Below are 23,284 nucleotides of genomic sequence, written 5' to 3'. Positions count from 1 at the left end.
CAATGGGGAAAAAGGCGGGACAACTGTAACTGAACAACAATAAAAAAAAGTTGTAAGACTTATACTTACTAATTTCAAAACTGATAAAAAAAACACTAGCCCATGTTTTGTTGGCTTACTGACACAAACCTTTAATATACTATTTGGATTGTATAAAACAAAGCTATTTAATTTAGAAATTTTCTAAATTGACACTACTGTGGTTATAATTGGTACCCCCATTCTGAAAACCTGATTCCTTCTATTTTATTTGCCATTCTCAAATGACAAGTAACCATCTTTTATTCAATGAGTGTGCAGCGAAGAACAACTAATGGGCTACTTCTTAATAGCCTGTTGCAGGATTGCCTCTGAGCTAACTTACAGTGTTTATAAACCTTCTCTTTCAGTCTTTGTTAACTCACTAAATGTTTGGATGACTTACTCATTCTTTAACACTGGGTACCTAAAGAAAATGGGACCTAATTAGATGCATGTAAAAAGAGAGCAAGAGAGAGGGGAAAAAAAGAAAGACAGGCCCAGAGCCAAAAGGTCAGGTATTCTTTTCCTTGGTGGAGAGGTGGCTTTAAATGACAGTTTTCATTATCCTGTAGACCTGTATGTGAGCTCTGTGAGTCCTTACCTTTGTAGTCTCAACGAGAGCCAGAGGAGTAGGATTGGTTTTAGGATAGTGTGCACTGGAACCAGTGAAAGGCCAGTAGCATTCCAGTAGCAATAATTGTAAGGCCTTTTATAGTGCTCACTCCTGCTTTGTCTCCCATCAGATCAGTTCCAGCTTCTCTCTGGGTCCTTTCTTCCAGCTGGAAAAGTGGGGTCTGAAAACTATAGGCTCACCCTCTTGCTTGCTTTCAAAGTTTAATAAATGGAAACAAAATGTTTTCTGACTCAGTACATTGGCCATAAAATCTTATTAAGGTAAAACTTGTTTACCTTGAGTCCTAATAACATGTTCTACTATCTGAACATATTAATATAATTGCCTTTATTTTCCAGAAAGAGAGAATTTTTTTTCAGAATAAAATCTATAGTATACAGGTTTTACTATGTTTATTTCAAACTATCAGTCTGATGATCACAAATAAAATTTTCAGAAACACCTTCTTAATTGATAGATTGTAGAGGGAAGCAGAAACAGATCCAAAATATTTGAGATATTTATGAGATTTTGATGACCTTGAGGGAGCATTCAGCCAGGTCCCAGGAATGCCTGAGCTCTGCTTGGCTAATTGCTTTTTCTTGTCGTAGGGTTTCTGAGGAAACAGGAGACACCGGGCTCAATGTTTCATAACCTTTTCATGACCCTTTCTGCAGGGCTGTCTGGTAAAGCTGGGCCAGAGAAGATGTCTTAGACCGAGACCCAAGGAGACCTTTCCAAACTCACCCTCCAACCCCACCCAGGTTCAGTCTTAACACAGGCTCGCAGCTGGTCCCAAACGGACGTCTGCAGGGTGGGAGCAGGTAAAAGGGAAAGTTAAAAAAGAGTGAAAACAGGAGGCCAGAGCTCCCTATTTATAGATTAGTGGCATGAGATCGCCCAATACAAGTAACTGAGAACAATTTGACCAGGCCTGCAGATCGATTTAGTTAGAAAGGATCAATCACATTCTCCTGGGAATGAGTGAGAAAAGAGGTAGAGAGAAGGGGCAGAAATTACCTTCTCCCTACTGGGCCCTACTCCTGAGATTCTGATTCATTTGATCTGTGCAGCCTATGCAGTAGTATTATTTTAAATAAACTTTTTCAATTTTAATGTACATCAAGGTTGAGAGCTACTGATGTACCATCATTCAACACCTTGGAGGAAACTGAGGCCCAAAAACACATAGCTAGAGAGACCTTGGGCCTCAAACATGGGTCTTTTCATTTTCAATACAATGGATTTTTCTGCCATACATATTAGGCTGTCTACAAGAGTTTTGTGACTCTAGTAACTTCTGATAGTGCAGATAATTGCTCTGAAATAGTCCATTTTTCATTACGTATCTTATGTCTTCCTGCAACTCTTACCAGTTATGAAGTTATCTCATTTGGGAGTGAAAATGAGATGCTTGAACTTACAAACTTTAATGGAAAGAATGGTGTGTCCTGTGCAGAGTCTAATTGCGACTGGGTTGTAAATGACCGTAGGAAGCCTGACTAAATCAACTTCAGCAAAAGAGTATTATAAAGTGTATTGACTGTCTATTGCTGGGAACAAGCTACCCCAGCACTTAGTTGCTTAACATGACAATGATTTATTATTTCTTATAATTCTGTGGGTTGGCTGGGCTCAGCTAGGCAATTCTTTATGACACTTTCAGTGTCAGCTTGGCTGTACTCATCTGGGAGCTCAGCTGAGGCTGGAGCACCCATGGTGGCTTTCCTCACATGCTGGTGCCCCAGCAAGGGCTGATGGAGTGGCTGGGCCTCTCTCCCTCCACTTAACCACTGAGTAGTCTAAACTAAGGATCTTTCCCTGACACCTGGGAGTGAAAGTAGAAGCTTTCAGGTCTCTTAAGACCTAGGACTAGAACTGGTACATTATCATTCTGCTGGACTCTTTTGGTCAGAGCAAGTTACCTTATCAGCCTAGATTCAGGGGGAAGGGATTAGACTCCACTTGACCGATGGAGTGATTTGTGTATAAAGGAATGGGTGGGATCTGTTGGCTGCCATCTTTGATGACCATCTACCACACAAAGATATAGGAATAATTCAGTTCCCAGAATGGAAGGAAAACAGCAGGAACTATATAGATCATAGGGGCTGGTCAGGGACTTGGTCAAAACCAGGTTGGTCTATGGTTTTCCCATTTTTGCCTCTTGAGTCATTCTTTACTGCTATTGGCAGGCTTTTCCCACATGGTGCACAACACCATGTCACAGGTAGCTTTGGGCTCATGTCACCCGGATTTTTAAATTAAGAGAGAAAATGAGAGTCTCTCTGTGGTTCCTTCAGTGTTAAATTCCAGGGACTTGGATTATGGAATCTCCACTTCAACCATTTGTAGTGGTCAGAAAGATGAGTTACTATTATTACCTCTTTTTGAGTCATCCATTCATTTTCAAATGAATGAAGGAAAGAGGTCTAGGAAAGAAAAATGGTGTACATTACAGTATTTTTTTTTGATAGTACAGTTCGATTTGGGTAAATTCAGAGAGGAGGCAAAGAACAGGTTCTTAGGTTGGTCAAGATCAACCTAACCAAGGAGGAGGCTTGAAGTGCTTAGGAACAGTGGGGTACACCATAAGCAGGGGAGGGGAAAGACACTTCTTCAACCTCTTTTGAGGGAGGTATTTGATTAGGTATTGAAGGACGGGTGGCCTGTGAGCAGGTTGAGTTGGTGGGGAGGAACACTGTCAGTGAAGAGCATGGTCTCTGAGTGGGGCACAGAGGCAGGAACACACGTGCAGTCCATGAATGGGCTACACGGGAGTGTCTTGTGCATGCACGCATGGATGTGTGTGTGGGTACGGATAGGCGCGGTCAGGCAAAGAAGGTACAGAACAAATCAGGATGGTGCTTGAAAGCCAGATTAAATAAGAAAGTAGGACTGTGTTTATGGCTTCAGAGACTTTGCAAAGGGTTTTGAGTGAGAGTTATGTGGTTCAGAGCATGTAGCAGCAGTATGTGAGATGGAGGCAGGAGCTGCCTAAGAAGGTGTCACAGGACGACACAGGGAATGAAAACTGAACTAGAATGGTGGCTTTGGGACCAGAAAGAAGTAGAGAGATGTGCGTGCCATTTTGAAAACAGAATTAACAAACCTGAAGACTAACAGAATATTGAGGAGGAGATAGTGAGAATGTTCTTAACAGAGAGGAGGGGAAGCAGTGGATGTGACAGTTGGGGAAGGGGGGGGAGGGCTTTCTTGGTTTGAGGCAGGGATGGCATAGCTATGAAAGCCATCTGATAGACAGAAAGGAAAGTCTGTCTCACAGGGGGAAAAATGAGAGCTAGAGAGTTCTGTTATACCATATTATGTGGAAGCAAACTTACAGATATTTTATTCAGAGTATATAAAGCACATACGGAGGTAGATGCTTCAGCAGTGAGAGCCACGTCCAGATATCCCGCCTGCTCTGTCCTGTCTGTGCAGCTTCCCGCTGTGACCATAATTGCTGAAGCAAATAAGCTGGCTGTTAAGTGTCTCATTTCTCCATATACAGATGCCTGCTGTGGAGTCTTAACTCATTTTTCTTCATGGAAACAGCAGGGGAGATGCAGACTGTAACACCTATTTATACAGCTATTTCTTAAGAAAGGGTGTATCTCCTACAGCTCACGCAGTATTGGTTTACCAAATCCAAGAATCTTATACCCTTTGCTCCTGATTGGTTGCTTGGAGTAGTACCATTTATAGCATAGCTCTGATCAGTCGCATAGAAGTATCTTTTTATTTATCACTCATTCATGCACTCAGTAAGCATTCATTAATGGTAATAACATAGTGTCATCAATTATATTATTAACGACAACAAAGAAAAACAAACAAAATACAACCATGCTAGGCTAGACCCAGCACTAAGATATACTTATTTTAGTAATTTTTAGAAAATCCTGGAAAGTAGGTTGATTATATATCTAGTTTATAAATTAAGAGACCTAAGATTCTGCCCTGGCTGGCGTAGCTCAGTGGATTGAGCGCAGACTGGGAACCAAAGTGTCCCAGGTTTGATTCCCAGCCAGGGTACATGCCTGGGTTGCAGGCCATAACCCCCAGCAACTGCACATTGATGTTTCTCTCTCTCTCTCTCTATCTCCCTCCCTTCCCCTCTAAAAATAAACAAATAAAAAATCTTAAAAAAAAAAGAGACCTAAGATTCTGAGAGTTTAAATCAGCTTGTTCAAGGTTAAAGGTTAAGAGATAGCAAAGCTGATATTCACAATCTGACTTACTTCAAAGAATATTCTAATAATCATTTGTATAACAGTTTTTCTATCGTATGCAAGGTAGTGGGCTAGAATCTGGGATTAAAAGATGTATAAGGCAGAGTTAATAAGGAGCTCATAGTCTTGTGGGAGACATGATTTGAGTCATAAACTAAAGTGTTCACACATTGATTTTTATGGGAGCTTTGAGGAGGATTGCCTACACCAGCTGCAGGGTTCCTAGGGCAGGGTTCCTAAAAGAAAGGAGTGAGCTGAATCTTAGCAGAAGAGCCATAGGCATGACCTAGGTTCAGAAGAGTCCATCCCAGGAAGATGGGGCAGCAGGTATAAGAGCAGGGGTATACAAATAGTATGCTAGGAACTATTGTTTTTAGAATTCCTAGTGCAAAGTCAGGAGGCAGTGTGAGATGAGGGTGAAGCCAGCATTGGGGATAGTTGATAAAGGGAGGACTTCGAGATGTTTTCAGCCACAGGGATAATCCTGGCAGCTCTGTGGAGGAGAAATTGGAAGAAAACAATATAAAAGACAGCAGGGGAAGTGGGGGTAGTTGAGAAGGCCTGGCTGGCTGCAAAGCAGAGGGTCGCTGGTTCGATTCCCAGTCAGGGCACATGCCTGGGTTGCAGACTAGGTCCCCAGTAGGGAGCACATAAGAGGCAACCACACATTGATCTGTCTCTCCCTCTTTCTCCCTCCCTTCCCCTCGCTCTAAAAATAAATAAAATCTTAAAAAAAAGGGGGGTGCAGGGAAGAGGGAGGAGATCAGGGTATCAACACAGTCAAGAAATAAAGAGAGAAGAACCCAGGGCAGTAATGTTAAGGATGATGCTAAGGCATTGGATTAGAGAAATATTTTGGAAGCGGAACTGCAGGACTTGTTGCTTCGATCTGAAAAAAGTAAAGGAAAGGAGGAGGAAAGATAGACTTCCGAGGTTCTGGTTAGAATGAATGGATAAATTATGTTGGCCACAACTATTGTTCTGAATACAAAGAGAGGATTTCAATTTTGACATTTTGAGTTTGAGGTGCATTACATATTGGAGAAGAAATGTTAAGCTAGTGGTTGAATAAATATGAGTTTAAAGCTGAAGACTGAAGTTGGGGCTAGAGTTTAGGATTGTTTTGTCTTTAGCATGTGGGTGCTAATGGAATTGATGCAGGACAACTTACTAGTATGGACACCCTTTCCAAGGGCAGCTTGGAAACAACAATGAATTACCTCACTGAATTTGCATTGCAGGGAAGGTTTTTATCCTGTCCTTTGTAATACATAAAAACTTCTGAGGGTAGAAGGATGGGAAGGGCAAGTTAACGGACTATTTTAATAACCTTAATAATACATTCCAGCCCCTCAAGCACCGAGGTCTCCTTTAATAAGCTCCATGCTCCTCCGTCCCTGAGGTCTCCAGCACATATTTTACAGTGCAGGGGATCTGGCCTCTGGATAATGAGTCTCTAGCCTCCCACACTTCATTCTTCACATTTTCATCTAATCTAAGAAATAAGAAATGTGAGTACTTATAAAATATGGAGCTCTCTGCCTTTTCCCTACTTCTTCAAGTGCAAAGTACCTTCTGTTTCTCTTGTTCCTCACTTGCCAGTTCACTTGCTCTGACTCATGAGCTTTGTAATTGGCATGGTACAAATTTATGTCTCAGCAAACTTACAAATTACTGCATGTAATGGATTTTGGGGATGATTTATAAATAATTGAAACCATCATTGTTAAATTCTTGAATGCCAAGGGTCTACTGAATATCAATATTTCATGAAGTTCTATAAAGAACATTATGAATTCTAGCTTTGGTGACTCTTAAAATAGTGTATTTGAGAACCCCCTGACCCACAGCATTGATATATGTGAATTTACAGTTTTTCTCTTTTAGAATAAATTAGTGTGTTAAACATATTTCTTATGAAAAATTTTTTTAAGATTTTTTATTTATTTATTTTTAGAGAGGGAAGGGAGGGAGATAGAGAGAGAGAAAAACATCAATGTGTGGTTGCTGGGGGTCAAGGCCTGCAACCCAGGCATGTACCCTGACTGGGAATTGAACCTGCAACACTTTGGTTCACAGTCCACGCTCAATCCACTGAGCTACGCCAGCCAGGGCTTGAAAATGTTTTTTTTTAAAAAAACAAATCCTTCTTATTTCGTGTAAGTAGAGGGAGTTGAAATATGATGCCAGACATTTCATGTCTTATATTTCATTTCATTTTCTTTGGTTTGTTTTTCATTTTTTAAAAGCAAAAGGATACATACTTGTTGAGAAAAAAGACTATTCAGAAGCACATAGAATAAAAAGTGAATGTCTTGATTTGTATCTTAAACCTTCTCATTTGAATTTATACAAGTAAGTACCTGCACAGCTTTATAGGGAATTTTTTTTTTAAAAAAAGTTAAATGGAATCACAGTACTACATATATTATCCTTATTTAGTTATAGATCCTTCCTTCCTTCTGTCCTTCCTTCCTTCCTTCCTTTCCCTCTTCATGCATTCTAATTTATTTAGCTACTTCTCTACCTGTGTCCTTTTTTCTTTTTTTCCTGTAATAAGTGTGAAGGATGTTAGTAGGATTTCTTCTCCTATTGCCCCCAAACTGTTCCTGGGGCCCTAGGCTGGGGACAGAAGTGCTAAGCATTTTTCATGTTTGAAAGGAGCCCTCAGCAGAGAGAGCCAGATCTTTCCCAGTGGGCTTATTGAAAGGTGTGTTAACTGGGCCGCCTACAGGCTGTACGCAAAGAGAACTGAGAGACGAGAAGGATTTAAGACTTGGGGAAGTGCTATGTTTGTGGGGAGAAGTATTTTTCTCTCTTTTTCTAAAATCAAGAAAAGAGGAACGCTCTTAAGAGAATTACTTGTGGAGTTTAGAGATGCCAGCAGGAAGGAGAGAGTGGCAATTAATTGGACATCTGCTTGGCCAGTGGATTTGCTGATGTACCTGCCTCATTAGTACCTGAATATGCAAAAACAACAACAAAAAACTTGTGAGAATTGACCCAGCGGGAGATTGCTAAGCGGGGAGGTGGGCCAGGACTGCCCCTTCCCCCCAAAGAGTCCCAGCCTCTGGCAGGCGTCAGTTGGTTCTACAGCAGCAGCAAAAGAGATGGGGGTGTGGTTGAGCAGCTTGGGAGGAAAGAATCTGTGTTTTAGAGGATGTCGTATAAATGTCACCAGCTGAGGGTCAGCTCCAAGAGGTATCCAAATGATTGCTTTTCCTATAAGTTATTCATTACTATACAAGAAACATGATAAGACTTCGGTTCCATTTATAAGGTATTTAGTCATTTGGTATAGTATATACTGTACCTTTATATAGTATAGTAAAGTATATACTATACTATATTAAAGTTATATACTGTGTTTCTTTTTAAAAAAGAAAAATATTAAAATACAAGTAACTAGTCTAAGAGAAGTAATAATGTTACTAATGTTAATAATATCCCCTCAAGAAATTATAGCTGTTAGGAATTAGGTAATATCAAAACCAGCCTTTTCCAGACAGCAGCTGGTATTCATGAGTTCTTAGTTATACATGGGGGTGAGCATTCATGTGTATCTGGTCTGTGGTCATGACTTCCTAGAAATGGTTCCCAAGAGGGCTGGGGTGTATCTGAGTAGTGTTTTTATTCCACAGGAAGTATGAGTGAGTAAGAGTCATTTTTAATAGGATCAGACTAGGTTTACTCTGTGTTGGCAGTAAGTCAAATTGAAACGATTCTTAGTGCCAATGAGAATATTCACTTGGTTCAAGACACCTCTGATTAGTTAAACTGAAACTGTTATTCAGACCATGTCAAAGGAATCATGTTTACTTTCTGAGTTAGTCATAACATAGCTTCATGTAATTTTTTCTGTGAGAGAAGAGCAATTTATCAATCAGCTATAGAAAAAAACATGATTATATTTAGATGGTAGAAATAAAGTATTATGGTAACTTACAAGAAATTAAAAGAACAGTGCATGTTAAATGTATGACACATTGTTAAACAGAAAATTTAAGAGATTAGGAGGCCTTTTGAGAAAGATTATATTCAAATGAAAGCAAATGTTGTATTTGCTTATATTTCATTTGCACTTTTGGTTATTTTTCACTGAATGTTGGACATGATTATAAAGGTTTGACACAACCAAAAAATCTTTTTCTAATAATTGTATTATTCTAAAGTTATTCAACTAGAGACATAGAAAGTGGTACTTTTAATAACTTTAAAGTAAATCTTGAAGTTTTAAAAAATATGTATTGCATGAATCTTGTAGCTTCATGCTTTTATTCTTAAATTTACATATTGCTTTTGAAACATTTCACTTATTTTTTTCTGATTTGTCATATAGCAAATGCCACAATCACTTTCTGCGATCACATTAAGTAACACAGATACGAATAACATGAAGACTTATGCACAGAGAAACAAAACCCCAACAGAGGAACTTGGTAAAGTTCCTGAACATAAAATCATCGCTAAAGGAACACTAAGGAAAGAAGAAGCAGTGAGCCGCTCGGAGAGCTGTTCGAGTGCCCAAGGCCCATCCTGCCATAGTGAGTCTCAAGGATCTCATCCCGAGTGCAGCTCTGGTCCTGCCGACCCCGAGATTTTGCATGCTAAGGCAACTGATTCAGTTCTACAAGGTTCTGAAGAAAACAAGGTCAAGAGGACATCCTGCATGTATGGGGCAAACTGCTACAGGTAAAATGAAAGTATGGGTAATATATAATTCCATTATTTCAACAGCATGTAGCTATGTAGATATATGTTATCGTGTATTAAAAGCCAGAAAAAAAATACATTGGACTAAAGCTTAGGAGCTTTTTTATGTGTCTACTTGGTACTTTCTCAGTATGCATTCCTGCATATTCTGCTAGAGGTTTTTAAGTATTAAATGTTTCACATGCTGATTAATGCAAGGATCTGAACTGTGGAATCCAGACTTGAAAATTGAATCACTCAGACCCAAATACCTGCTTATTTTAGTGTCTTATTTAAATATTAGAAAGATGGCTTCATAAATAGCTGTCATATACATTAGAATTTTAGAGTTAGAACTATCAATAGAATTTTAGGTTGTGTTCAGGCATCTTATTATACTTATGCATTTTCCCCTATATTTTTCTAATTGTACTTTTGGATCACCATGATGCATTTTAAAACAACTGAATATATATTTCCTGGCTCAGTTGGTTACTTCTATACTTACTTCATTTGATTACATTGTGGCATATTTTCTAACTCATTTTGTAAATTCAAATTACTTTCCCTCAGTTTTAGGCTATAGTTTCATCTAGAGTGTTTATACTACAATGTTTGTAAATATGCAGTCTTATTTCAGAAGCATTTCTTTCCCATTCCAACATGCGAAGCCAGCTATTTCACCATGCATTCCAGTAGAGTTTGTTGTCTTCTATGCAAGAGTATGTCTGTATCACATACTCTGTTAACTTCACATTCATATTCTCTCTCTTTAAAACGCCTTGCCATTTCAGCACTTGAATAACAATATTTTTCCATTTCAACTGTTAGAATTTATGCATTTATTCACAATTTTGTCCATTTTAAATGGCCTTAGTTCCACATGTTGAACATAATTTGTAAACGTGTAGAAGTATATAAACCTTCTACAAGTTTAGAAGGTTTGGTATTCACATTAGTTCACTAGGGCTGCCGTAACAAAATGCCACTAGGTGGCTTACACAACAGAAATTTATTATTTCACAATTCTGGAGACCGGAAGTCCAAAATGTCAGTGTTGTCAGGTTTAATTTCCCCTGAGCCCTTTCTCCCTGGCTTGTAGATGATCTCCTTTCCATTGTGGCCTTACAAGGCCCTTTATCTGTACGTACACCTTTCTGACTCTCTTCCTTATCTTATAAGGACCAGTCATACTGGATTAAGGCCCTGCCCTATGACCTTATTTAATCTAAATTATCTCCTTAAAGGCTCTCTCCAAGTACAGTCATCTTGGGTGCTAGGACTCCAACACCTGAACTTGGGGCTGTGGACGGGACACAGTTCAATATAAACAATATTCAACACCTGCATTCGTCTTTGTTAAAGGTGATTGAATGCTTTATCAAGATACTAATAAATTCATTTATATTTGATGATGATACATGCTAGTTTGAATCAATCATAGCTTGTGAATAATTATTTTAATGTTTTGATAATTTTGATATGCATGATTACTACTTAAGAAATATTACCACTGAAATCTTGAAAACAAAATATATATTATTTGTGACAATGGGGAGAAGATAGTATATATTGAGTTCTTGTCATATGTGTACATCATAATCATTTAAATGTGTCTCTTCTCCAGCCTAGGTGCCACTGCTTTATTTCATGCCATAGTCTCTCTGGGACAAGTGAATAACCTCCTAAGTCTACACTTTCTTTCAGATTCACACCCTTCATTGTTGCTTGAGTGATCTGGCTAAGGAAATAAAAACAAAGATAAAAAAAGAAGAGAAGAGAGGAAAAAATCTGGCAGTATTTACTTTCCTATACAGAATCTTTTAGCAGGTGAAGTCTGGGTTTCTCAGGGCAGTCCAGATGACCTCCCATTGATTCTCTGGATGCGCCGTACTGTTTGATGTCCTTGGGACACACTGTTCCCTTTTCTTGATCCCGTCCTGCTTGAAGATCTTGCTTACTTTCAGCCCCTTTGTTTTCTGACATGCCCATTCTTCCCCAAATTGCTCATCCTCTATTCCATGCAAGCTTTTCCCCCATACAATTGCTAATATTTGGCATTAGATTTAGTATTTAACACTAATTATTGATTTCTGATTATTTATTTACATGTTCTATCCCTCTTAGTAGAAAACTATACCTTAAGGGTGGTCTTTTTTAATCCTTTGATATCTTGCTTTTGCCTCCCAAATCTATATCTCCAGCACAGATTTCTGTACTGAATTTTAGATCCACATGTGCACCACTGTGACCACTTCAAATTCAACATGCCTAAAGCAGTCTCATCTTATTTCAATCCTTTGTGAAACAAAGTAACAACAAAATAGCAACTGTTGCTTCCAAAACAAGTATCTTTTGAAATTTCTACTCTTTTGGGGTCATTTAGTTTTTCGGCTAGGTAGCATATAGTTTTCTAGTAAATTGGTTTTAAAATTTGAGCAGAAGTTGAAGTGTCTCTTATTAGCATGTAAGAAATTTGTACCTTTATTTAAATTTGTAGCTTTTGTCTATATAGGGGGCATATAAATTATCTAGGAGTTCATGGTGTATACAATAAGTTTTTACTCTGGTAAAGGCAGGGTGTCTTGCTGAGGACCAGCCTCCCACTGAGAACAACTAGGAAAACTGAACATTCATGTTTGCGAACATCAGAGACAGCCAGGACTTTGAGGCCTCTCTTCCCCTGGATCAGTTGCCTATTTTGTTAATGACTCAGGTTGAGGGCTGAGAGGCCAGCTGGAGTTTTGGCACTCTCATGGGACTTAGGCAACAAAACTGCAATTCAGTGTCTGCCTAGCAGGAGGATCCCTGTATGGAAGCATGGACATTCAGGATGGAAAATATGAACATAAATATAAATGAATATTGACTATGTAAAGCAATAATAATTTTTGTGTTGTGTAAAATATATATGAAGTTCAAGTATATGAAAATCTACCCTGGCCAGTGTGACTTGGTTGGAGCATCATCCCATGGACTGGAGGGTCGCAGGTTAGATTCCCGGTCAGGGCACATGCCTCAGTTATAGGTTAGGCCCTCTCTTGTGACACATGAGAGAGGCAACTGACTGATGTTTCTCTCTCACATCGATATTTCCCTCTCTCTCCCTCCCTTCCCCTCTCTCTAAAATCAATAAGCATGTCCCCAGTTGAGGAATGTGTGTGTGTGTGAATGAAAATAGCACAGAAGTGTTTGAGTGTTAAAGCAAGTAAAATTTGACTACTCTAGATACATCATAGAATTGGAATCACACAGCATTTGTCATTTTGTGACTGGCTTATTTTACTTAAAATAATGCCCTTAATGTTTATCCATGTTGTAGCATGTGTCAGAATTTCCTGCCTTTTTAAAGCCCTGTAATATTTTACTGTATGCATAAATCACACTTTGTTGATGCGTTTGTCAGTGGACACTTGGGTTTCTTCCGTCTCTAGGCCATTGAGAATAATGCTGCTATGAACATGGGTGTGCAAATGACACTTGAGGTCTTGCTTTCAGTTCTTTTGGATATTTATGCAGAAGTAGAATTGCTGGATAATATGGTATTTGTATTTTTAATATTTGGGGGAGCCACCATACCATTTCTCATGGCAGCTGTACCATTTTACATTTCTGACAACATATACAAAGTTTCCAATTTCTCCACACCCTTATCAACACTTGTCATTTTCTGTTTGTTTGTTTATTTGTTTGTAGTACTAGCTATCTATCCTTATTGGTGTGAGGTATAATATGTTATTGTGTTTAATTTGCATTTCTGTACTAATTAGTGATGTTGAGGGTTTTCCCACATGATGATGGTTGGCCATTGTATATTTCCTTTGGAGAAATGTCTTTTCAAGTTCTATTTCCATCCTTGAATTATTTATTTTTTTGGTCATGGAGTTGGAGGATTTCTTTATATATTCTAAATATTAGCCATTATTAGATACATGGCTTGCAAATATTTTCTCCTGATTTTGAAGATTGCCTTTTACTCTGTTAATTTCTGTCCTTAGATGCACAGAAAATTTTAATTCTATTGTAGTCCCATTTATCTATTTTTACTTTTGTCTTTACATTTGGCAAGAAATCTTTGCCAAATCCAGTGTTGTAAAGCCCCTCCCCCATTTTCTTCTTAGAGTTTTATATTTCAGGTCTTAGGTTTAGGTTTTTGATCCTTGCTAATTTTGTATATAGTTAGAGAGGCTCCACCTTTATTATTTTGTATGCGAATGCCTAGTTTTCCCAACATCGTTTGTGGAAAAACTTATATTTTCCCCCATTGAATGGTCTTGACACCATTGTTGAAAATCATTTAACCATTTTGTGAGGGTTTATTTCTGGGCTCTCTGTTCACTTTCATTTGTCTATAATCCTGTCTTTATGTAGTATGACGATTTTGATAATTGTAGTTTTATAATAAATTTTTTAAAAGATTTTAATTATTTATCTTTGGAAAGGGAAGGGAGGGAGAAAGAGAGAGAGAGAGAGAGAGAGAGAGAGAGAGAAACATCAATGTGCGGTTGCTGGGAGTCATGGCGTGCAACCTCAGCATGTTCCCTGACTGGGAATCGAACCTGCGACACTTTGGTTTGCAGCCCACGCTCAATCCACTAAGCTACGCCAACCAGGATGTTTTATAATAAATTTTGAAGTCAGCAAATGTGAGATCTCCAGCTTTTTTGTTCTTTTATAAGATTGTTTTGGCTCTTCAGGGTCCCTTGAGATTCCATATGAATTTCTTCAAAATATGCCACTGGGATTTTGATAGGGAATGAATTATGTCTCTAGATTTCTTTCGGTAATGTTGACATCTTAACAATATTAAAACTTCTATTCCATAACCATGGGGTGTCTTCATATTTATTTGTGTCTTCTTTAATAGAAATTAAACCAGTGTACATGTCTTTCATCTCTTTATTTGTAAATATTTTATTTTTATTTTTAATGTTTTATTGTTTATGCTATTACAGTTGTCCCATTTTTCCCCATTGCTTCCTCCATGCAGCCCTCCCCCAACATCCATAGTCAGTTCCCTCGCCATTGTCCATGTCCATGGGTCCTTCATATGTGTTCTTTGACTAATCCCTTCGCCTTTATTCAGTCAGTTCCCACCTCCCCCCTCTTATAGCTCTCTGTCTATTCCATGATTTCATGCCTCTGGTTCTATTTTGTTCACTTGTTTATTTTGTTCATTAGATTCCTCTTATAAGTGAGATCTATGATTTTTTTTTTTTAGCAGACTGACTCATTTCACTTAGCATAGTAGTCTTCAGTTCCATTCATGCTGTTGCAAAAGGCAGGAATTCTTTCTTTTTTCTGCTGTGTAGTATTCCATTGTGTAAGTGTACCACATTTTTTATACACTCATCTACTGATGGGCACTTAGACTGTTTCCAGCACTTGGTTGTTATAAATAGCACTGCTATGAACATAGGGGTGCGTAAATTCTTTTGAATTGGTGTTTCAGGATTCTTTGGGTATATTCCCAGCAGTGGAAATCCTGGGTCAAAAGGCAGTTCCATTTTTAATTTTCTGAGGAAACTCCAATCTGTTTTCCATAGTGGCTGCACCAGTCTGCATCCCCACCAACAGTGCACTAAGGTTTCCTTTTCTCCTCATTTTCACCAGCATTGATGTTTGTTAATTCATTAATGATAGCCATTTTGGCAGCTGTGAGGTGGTATCTCATTGTGGTTTTAATTTGCATCTCTCTGATGGCTAATGATGTTGAGCATCTTTTCATATGTCTATCTATGGGCCCCCTGTATGTCCTCCTTGGAGAAGTGTGTATTGAGGTTGTTTGCCTATTTTTAAGTGAATTGTTTGTTGAGTCATATGAGTTCTTTACATAGTTTAGAGATTAAACCCTTGTCTGCTGTATTGTTGGCAAATATGTTATCCCATACAATAGGTTCCCTTTCCATTTTGATGCTGGTTTCTTTAGTCACACAGAAGCCTTTTAATTTGATGTAGTCCCATTTGTTTGTTTTTTTCCCTTTATTTCTTTTGCCCTAGGATATATATTGGCAAACATATTGCTCTGTGAGATATCTGAAATTTTACTGCCTGTGATTTTCACTAAGATTTTCACGGTATCATGACTCATATTTAAGTCTTTTATCCATCTTGAGTTATTCTGGTATATGGTGTAAGTTGGTGGTCTAGGGTTTTTTGTGTTTTTTTTTTTTTTTGCATGTACCAGTCCACTTCTCCCAACCCCATATATTGAAGAGACTGTCTTTACTCCATTGTATGCTTATGTACCCTTTATCAGATATTGATTGACCATAAAGACATGGGTTTATTTCTAGCCTCTCTGTTCTGTTCCTTTGATCTATGTGTCTGTTCTTATGCCAGTACTGAACCATTTTGATTATAGTAGCCTTGTAGTATAGTTTGATATCAGGTATTATGATCCCTCCAACTTTCTTCTTCTTTCTCAAGATTGCTGAGGTTATTCAGGGTCTTTTTTGGTTCCATATACATTTTTGGAGTATTTGCTCTAGATCTGTGAAATATACCATTGGTATTTTAATAAGATTTGTATTGACTCTATAGATTGCTTTGGACAATATGTACATTTTAATAATGTTAATTGTTCCAACCTATAAACATGGTATGTGCTTCCATTTATTTGTATCTCCCTCAATTTCTTTCTTTGGTGTTTTATAGTTTTCCAAGTACAAGTCCTTTACCTCCTTGGTTAAATCTATACCTAGGCACTTTTTTTTTTTTTTTGCTGTTGGTATAATAAATGAGATTTCTTTTTTAGTTTCTCGTTCTTATAGTTCATTGTTAGTGTACAAAAATGCCATCGATTTCTGAGTATTGACTTTGTATCCCACTACTGAATTCACTTATTAGGTCAAGTAGTTTTGTGGTGGAGCCTGAGGGGTTTTCTATGTACACTATAATGTCAACTGCGAATAATGACATTTTTACTTTCTCTTTTCCAATTGGATGCCTTTTATTTCTTCTTGTCTGATTGCTGTGGCTAGGACTTCCAGTACTACATTGAATAAGGGTGGTTAAAGTGGATACTCTTGTCTGATTACTAATCCTAAAGAAAACACTTTTAGTTTTTGACCATTGAGTTTGATGTTGGCTGTAGGTTTCTCGTATATTCCCTTTATTACATTGAGGTATGTTCCCTCTATTCCTACTTTGCTGAGTGTTTTTTATCATAAATGGGTGCTGGATTTTATCAAATGCTTTTTCTGCATCAGTTGATATGATTATATGATTTCGTCTTTCATTTTGTTTATGTGACATGTGACATTTTGTTTATGTGATGTATCATGTTTATGTGATTTGTGAATATTGTACAATTGTTATATTTCTGGAATAAATCCCACTCTATCATGGTGTATCATGGTGTACCCCACTTTTTAATGTATTGCTGGATCTGATTTACTAATATTTTATTGAGGATTTTAGCATCTTTGTTCATCAGAGATATTGGCCTGTAATTTTCTTTCTTTTTTGTGTCTTTACCTGGTTTTGGAATTAGGATAATACTAGCCTGGGAAAAAGAATTTGGCATTCTTCCCTCTTCTTGAACTTTTTGGAATAGTTTGATAAGAATAGGTGTTAATTCTTTGAATATTTGGTAAAATTTGCCTGTGAAGCCATCTGGTCCAGGACTTTTGTGTGCTGGGAGTGTTTTGATTACTGCTTCAATTTCACTAGTGGTTATTGGTCTATTCAGGTTTTCTGCTTCTTCCTGATTCAGTTTTAGAGGATTGCATGTTACTTGAAATTTATCCATTTCATCCGGGTTGTCCAATTTCTTGGCATATGAGGTCTGTATAGAAAAAGTCCAGCCATTGCTATATAATGAGAACAGTTTGTGTGACATCAGTGTAACACAGCAACCAAGGAGAGTGGACTGGAATGTGCATGAATGTATAATGAAGACTTCTCTGCACTAGTTAGTGGGGACAATAGACACTGTTAAGTGAGCATGTGTACTGTGTGGCCATCATATTCAAAACAACTGAGTGAGTAGAGCAGTGAATCTACATCATATTTTTGTGGTAAGCTTGAACATTCCTCCATGGAAACTATTCAGAGGATTCAGAAGGCCTTCTGGGTGTGATGCAATGAGGACAGCACAAATAAAAGTGTAGCACGGATGCTTCAAAGATGGTGAAAAATCTATTGAAAGGGATCCATGTTCTGGAAGGCCTGCAACAAGCAGAACACTTGAGAATGTTGAATGTGTACAGGCTGCAGTCAACAAAGATAGACAACAGACAATGAGAGAACTAGAAGTTGATCTGGGGATTCCATGAACTACTGTGTCCAAGATTTTGACCCAGAATCTTGGCATGAAACATGTCATGGCAGAACTCATTCCACAGCTTCTGCTACCAGAGCAGAAGGAACATTGAGCTGCAGTTGCTAATGACTTGATTGAAACCACTACCAATAAACCAGATTTCCTCAAGCAGGTTATAACCTGAGATGAATTGTAGGTCTACAGCTGTGATCCAGAAACGAAGGCCCAGCTGCTCAAAGGAAGTTGCCTGGTTCTCCTTGCCTGAAGAACGCATAACAAAATCACAGCAAGATCAAGACCATGTTAACTGTGCTTTTTGATTATGAAGGTGTTGTCCATCCCGAGTATGCTCCAGGCCAAACAGTTAATAAGGAGTACTACCTCGATGTTCTTTATCAGTTGAGAAATACAGTATGGCAAAAACAGCTGCAGATGTGGATAGCTTTATCACAATGATGCACCCACTCATGTATCCTGTCTCATGCAGAGTTTTTTGGCAAAACGTCAAGTCACTCAGGTGATTCAGGCCCCCTGCAGCCCATATTTTCCACCCTGTGACTTCTGGCTTTTTCCAAAATGAACTCGCCTTTAAGAAGGTGATTTTGGACCACTGACAAGATTTGGGAAAATATGATGAGATAGCTGATGGTGAGTCCAACAAAGGATTTTGCAGGGTGTTTTGAACAGTAATAGAGATGGTGGGAGAACTGTGTGAGGTCCCAAGGTGTCTACTTTGAAGGGGACTGAGGCATCATTTTCCTATATACAAGGTTTCTTGTATCTTCTTCAATAAATGTCTCTATTTTTCATATTACATGACCAGATACCTTCTGGACAGACCTTGTGTGGTTGTTCATAGTAATTTCTTACAATCCTTTATATTTCTGTGGTATCAGTTGTTACTCCTCCTCTGTCATTTCTGATTTTATTTATTTGGGTCTTCTTTCTTTTTTTTCTTGATGAACCTAGTTAAGGGTTTGTCAATTCTGTTTATCTGTTCAAAGAACCAGCTCCTGGATTTATTGATCCTTTGAATTGTTTTATTAGTCTCTATGTCATTTAATCCTGTCCTGATCTGGGTTATTTCCTTTTTTTTACTCACTCTGGGCTGTTTGTTGTTGTTCCTTTAATTCTTTTAGATGTAGAGTTAGGTTGGTTTTTTGTTTTGTTTTGTGTTGTTTTGTTTTTTGAGATTTTTCTCTTCTTTAGGTAGGCCTGTATTGCTATGAACTTCCCTCTCAGAGAACTCTTCACTGTGTCTCATAGGTTTTGGGCTGTTGCAAGTTCATTTTCTATTGTTTGCAGGTACTTTTTGATTTCTTCCTTGATCTCAGTGTTAATTCATTCATTATTTAATAACATATTATTCAGCCTTTAAGTGTTTGAATGTTTTTGACTTTTTTCTTGAGGTTGGTTTCTAGTTTCAAACTATTGTGGTCTGAGAAGATGCTTGATATAATTTAAGCTTTCTTTAGCTTGTTAAGGCTTGTTTTGTGTCCTACCATGTGGCCTTTCCTTGAAAATGATCCATGTGCATTTGAGAAGAGTGTATATTTTGCTTCTTGGGGGTGAAATGTTCTGTAAATATCAATTATGTCCATTTGTTCTAGTGTGTCATGTAATGCCACTATATCCTTGTTAATTTTTTGTCTGGAAGATCTGTCCATTGTTGACAATGGAGTGTCAAAGCCTGCTGTAATGACTATATTGCTGTCGATCTCCTTCTTAAAGTCCTCCAATATTTTCCTTATATATTTAGGTGCTCCTATATGTTGGGTGCATATATGTTCACAAGGGTTAAATCCTCTTGTTAAACTGCTCCCTTAAATATTATTTAGTGACCATTTTTGTCTCTTATTATGGCCTTATTTTTGAAGTCTATTTTGTCTGATGTAAGTATTGCTGCCCCAGCATTTTTTTCATGTCTGTTTACATAGAATATTTTTTCCATCCCTTCACTTTCAGCCTGTGTAAATCTTTTGTGCTGGGGTGGGTCGACTGTAGTCAGCATATTTGCAGGTCATGTTTTCTTATCCATTCAGCTGCCCTGTATCTTTTTTTTTCCAAGCAGATTTTAATTTTTTTATAATTTCTTATTAGGCTTTAATAAAGTCCTTTTTTTAAGGATTTTTTAAAAAGATTTTATTTATTTATTTTTAGAGAGGGAAGGGAGGGAGAAAGAGAGAGAGAGAGAAACATCAATGTGTGGTTGCTGGGGGTCATGGCCTGCAACCCAGGCATGTACCCTGACTGGAAATCAAACCTGCGACACTTTGGTTCACAGCCCGCGCTCAATCCACTGAGCTACGCCAGCCAGGGGCATGATTTTTTTTTTTATTGTTGTTGATTGAAGTATTGAACCCATTTACATTTAAGGTTAATATTGATAGGTACTTATTCACTGGCATTTTTCCTCTTTGTATCTGTGTTTCTCTCTATATATATTTCTTCTTAAAGCAGTCCCTTTAGTGTCTCTTACAATGCTGGTTTGGTGGAAATGTATTTCTTTACCCTTTCTTTATCTGGGAAGTTCTTTATATCACCTTCCATTTTAAATGAGAACCTTGCTGGATAGAGTATTCTTGGTTACAGGTCTTTGCTTTTCCTTATGTGGAATATTTCATGCCAGTCCTTTCTGGCCTGTAAGTGCTTCTGTTCAGAAATCAGCTGATAGCTTCATTGGAGCTCCTTTGTAGGTAACTAGCTTTTTCTCCTTTGCCATCTTTAAGATTCTCTCTTTTGTCTTTAATTTTTGCCCTTTTAATTGTGATGTGCCTTGGTGTGGACATCTTTGGGTTCATCTTGACTGGAACTCTCTGTGCTTCCTGAACCTGCATGACCCTCTCCCTCATCAAATTAGAGAAGTTTTCTGTCATTATTTCTTCAAACAGGTTTTCTATTCCTGGCTCCCTTTATTCTCCTTCTGGTATCTATCCCTGTGATGTGAATATTGTTATGTTTCACATTGTCCCAAAGCTCCTTTAAACTATCCTCATTCTTTTTTAAAAAAAAATATGTATATTGTATTGATTATGCTATTACAGTTGTCCCAATTTTTTTCTCTCCTTTATTACCCTCTGCCCTGCACCCCCCGCCACTAGCATTTTCACCCCTTAGTTTATGTCTGTGGGTTGTAAATACAAGTTCTTTGGCTTCTCCATTTTCTATACTATTCTTAACTTCTCCCTGTCTATTTTGTACCTATCATTTATGCTACTTATTCCCTGAACCTTTTCCCCCATTTTCCCCCCTCCCTCCTCACTGATAACACTCCACATGTTCTCCATTTCTGTGATTCTATTCCTATTCTAGTTGTTTGCTTAGTTTTCTTTGTTCTTATTTTGTTTTGTTTTAGGTTCAGTCATTGATAGTTGTGAGTTTGTTGTAATTTTACTGTTCAGATCTTTTATCATCTTTTTTTTTCTTAGGTAGGTCCCTTTAACCTTTTATATAATATGGGCCTGGTGATGATGAACTCCTTTAACTTGACCTTATCTGGGAAGCACTTTATCTGCCCTTCCATTCTAAATGATAGCTTTGCTGGATAGAGTAATATTTGATGTAGGTCCTTGACTTTCATGACTTGGAATACTTCTTTCCAGCCCCTTCTTGCCTGTAAGGTCTCTTTTGAGAAATCAGCTAATAGTCTTATGGGAACTCCTTTTAGGTAACAGTCTCCTTCTCTCTTGCTGCTTTTAAGAGTCTCTCCTTATCTTTAATCATGGTTAATGTAATTATGATGTGCCTTGGTATGTGTTTCCTTGGGTCCAACTTCTTTTGGACTCTCTGAGCTTCCTTGACTTCCTGGAAGTCTTATTTCCTTCACCAAATTCAAGAAATTCTCCATTAGTTTTTCAAATAAGTTTTCAGTTTCTTGCTCTTCCTCTTCTTCTTCAGGCAACCCTATGATTCGGATGTTGGAATGTTTAAGGTTGTCCTGAAAGTTCCTAAGCCTCTTCTCATTTTTTTAAATTCTTGTTTCTTCATTCTGTTCCAGATGGATGCTTACCTTCCATTTGTTCCAAATCATTGATTTGAGTCCTCATTTCCTTCTCTTCACTGTTGGTTCCCTGTTTTTCTTTATTTCACTTTTTATAGCTTTCACTTTTTCCTCTATTTTGAGACTATACTCAGCCATTTCTGTGAGCATCCTGATTACCAGTGTTTTGAACCCTGTATCTGATAGGTTGGCTATCTCTTCATTGCTTATTTCTGTTTTTTGAGCTTTTATCTTTTATTTAGGCCATATTTTTTTTGTCTCAGCACACCTGTTAGTTTATAAGGGACAGAGCCTTGGGTATTCGCCAGGGTGGGGCAACCCATGTTGCCAAGGTTGTGGCACTGTCTGTGGGGGAGGGGTCAGAGAGGAAACAATATCATTTGCTCACTTATCAGCCAGCTTTTAGTCACTTCTCCCACTACCCACAAGCAAATTGGGCCTTTCTGATGCTGTTTCCTGGGTAGGTGAGCTTGTGTGCATTCTAGGACCCTGTGGCTTTCTCCAAAGAAGTCTCCTGAGAAACTGGGGGTTTCTTGAGCCACCACAACCCCCATAGGTATTTACAGCCACAGGTTTTGAGGGTGTATTTACCTACCCTGGAACCCTGGGTCGCACAGTCTGTCTTACTCTCCAGTTATTCCTCCCAGTTTTTTCACACACAAGTATGGGGCTGCCCATAACTATTGAACTAATACTACTAATGAATTGAAAGGGCAAAACAGGAAAAAGCAACACAGAAAAAGTAACAAAATTAATAAAAGGGGAGAAGGGAACAATGGAGTTATCGAGTAATCGATGACAAGAGTAAATTAGGAGATATGAAAGAAAAATTAGAGTGCCAAAAATAGAAACAAGGAAAAATAGATAAAAATAAATTAGAAGTCTGTGAAAAAGAAAAAGTAGTGAAAATAATGGGAAAAAAAGATTGATTTTGTCTCAGCAGAGATTAGTGCTTGCCTGCTGGTTTCTCCCTTTGGATACAGCTCTAGTGTCTGAGTTGGGTGTAAGTCAATGTCAGATGCTGTCCACGTCTGGCCCTTGGCAACCGTTTCAAAGCTACAAGTGAGCCACAGTTTGTGGCTGATTCTTCCGGGCCTGGGTGCTCTCAGAGTGAGCCAAGCTGCTCTGCAAAGCTGGCTCTTATCAGCACTGGGTCCACGGGTGTGTCAGCAAATGTCCCAAGTCACTGCAGGATCCACCTCTGCCTATCTCTGCCTGCTGGCCTGCTGTCAGTCTTAGACTAGTTGAACAATCCTGACTGTTTCTGAGGGGGCTTCTAGCAGATAAAGGTGGCTGTTATTCTTGGATCTCCCATGGCAGGTGCCTCTCAGACTTCAGGGAAGATGGTGAGTGTGATCCCCCTCCCCCGAGCCACTAGTCTGAGCCTGTCTGGGATTATTTCCCTGTACTCTGCTGGGCACTCGGACAGTGTTTCTGTGCCTCTTACCTGAGGGGAA

At 38.4% G+C, this 23,284-nt stretch overlaps 1 protein-coding gene across 3 annotated transcripts in view; it reads left to right on the top strand.

The window, feature by feature from the left end:
- APLF (aprataxin and PNKP like factor) overlaps positions 1-23,284 on the top strand; it is a 97,880-nt gene that overhangs the window by 47,135 nt on the left and 27,461 nt on the right. For all 3 annotated transcript variants that reach the window (XM_045827797.1, XM_045827796.1, XM_045827798.1), the window contains exon 7: positions 9,209-9,561. In XM_045827797.1, coding sequence (XP_045683753.1) covers positions 9,209-9,561 — 353 coding nt within the window. The remainder of the gene's footprint in view (positions 1-9,208; positions 9,562-23,284) is intronic.

The sequence above is a fragment of the Phyllostomus hastatus genome, unplaced genomic scaffold (assembly GCF_019186645.2).
Source record: "Phyllostomus hastatus isolate PE091 unplaced genomic scaffold, TTU_PhHast_1.1 phas_scaffold_78, whole genome shotgun sequence".
Lineage (NCBI taxonomy): Eukaryota > Metazoa > Chordata > Mammalia > Chiroptera > Phyllostomidae > Phyllostomus > Phyllostomus hastatus.
This window is presented reverse-complemented; position numbering and strand designations above follow the sequence as displayed.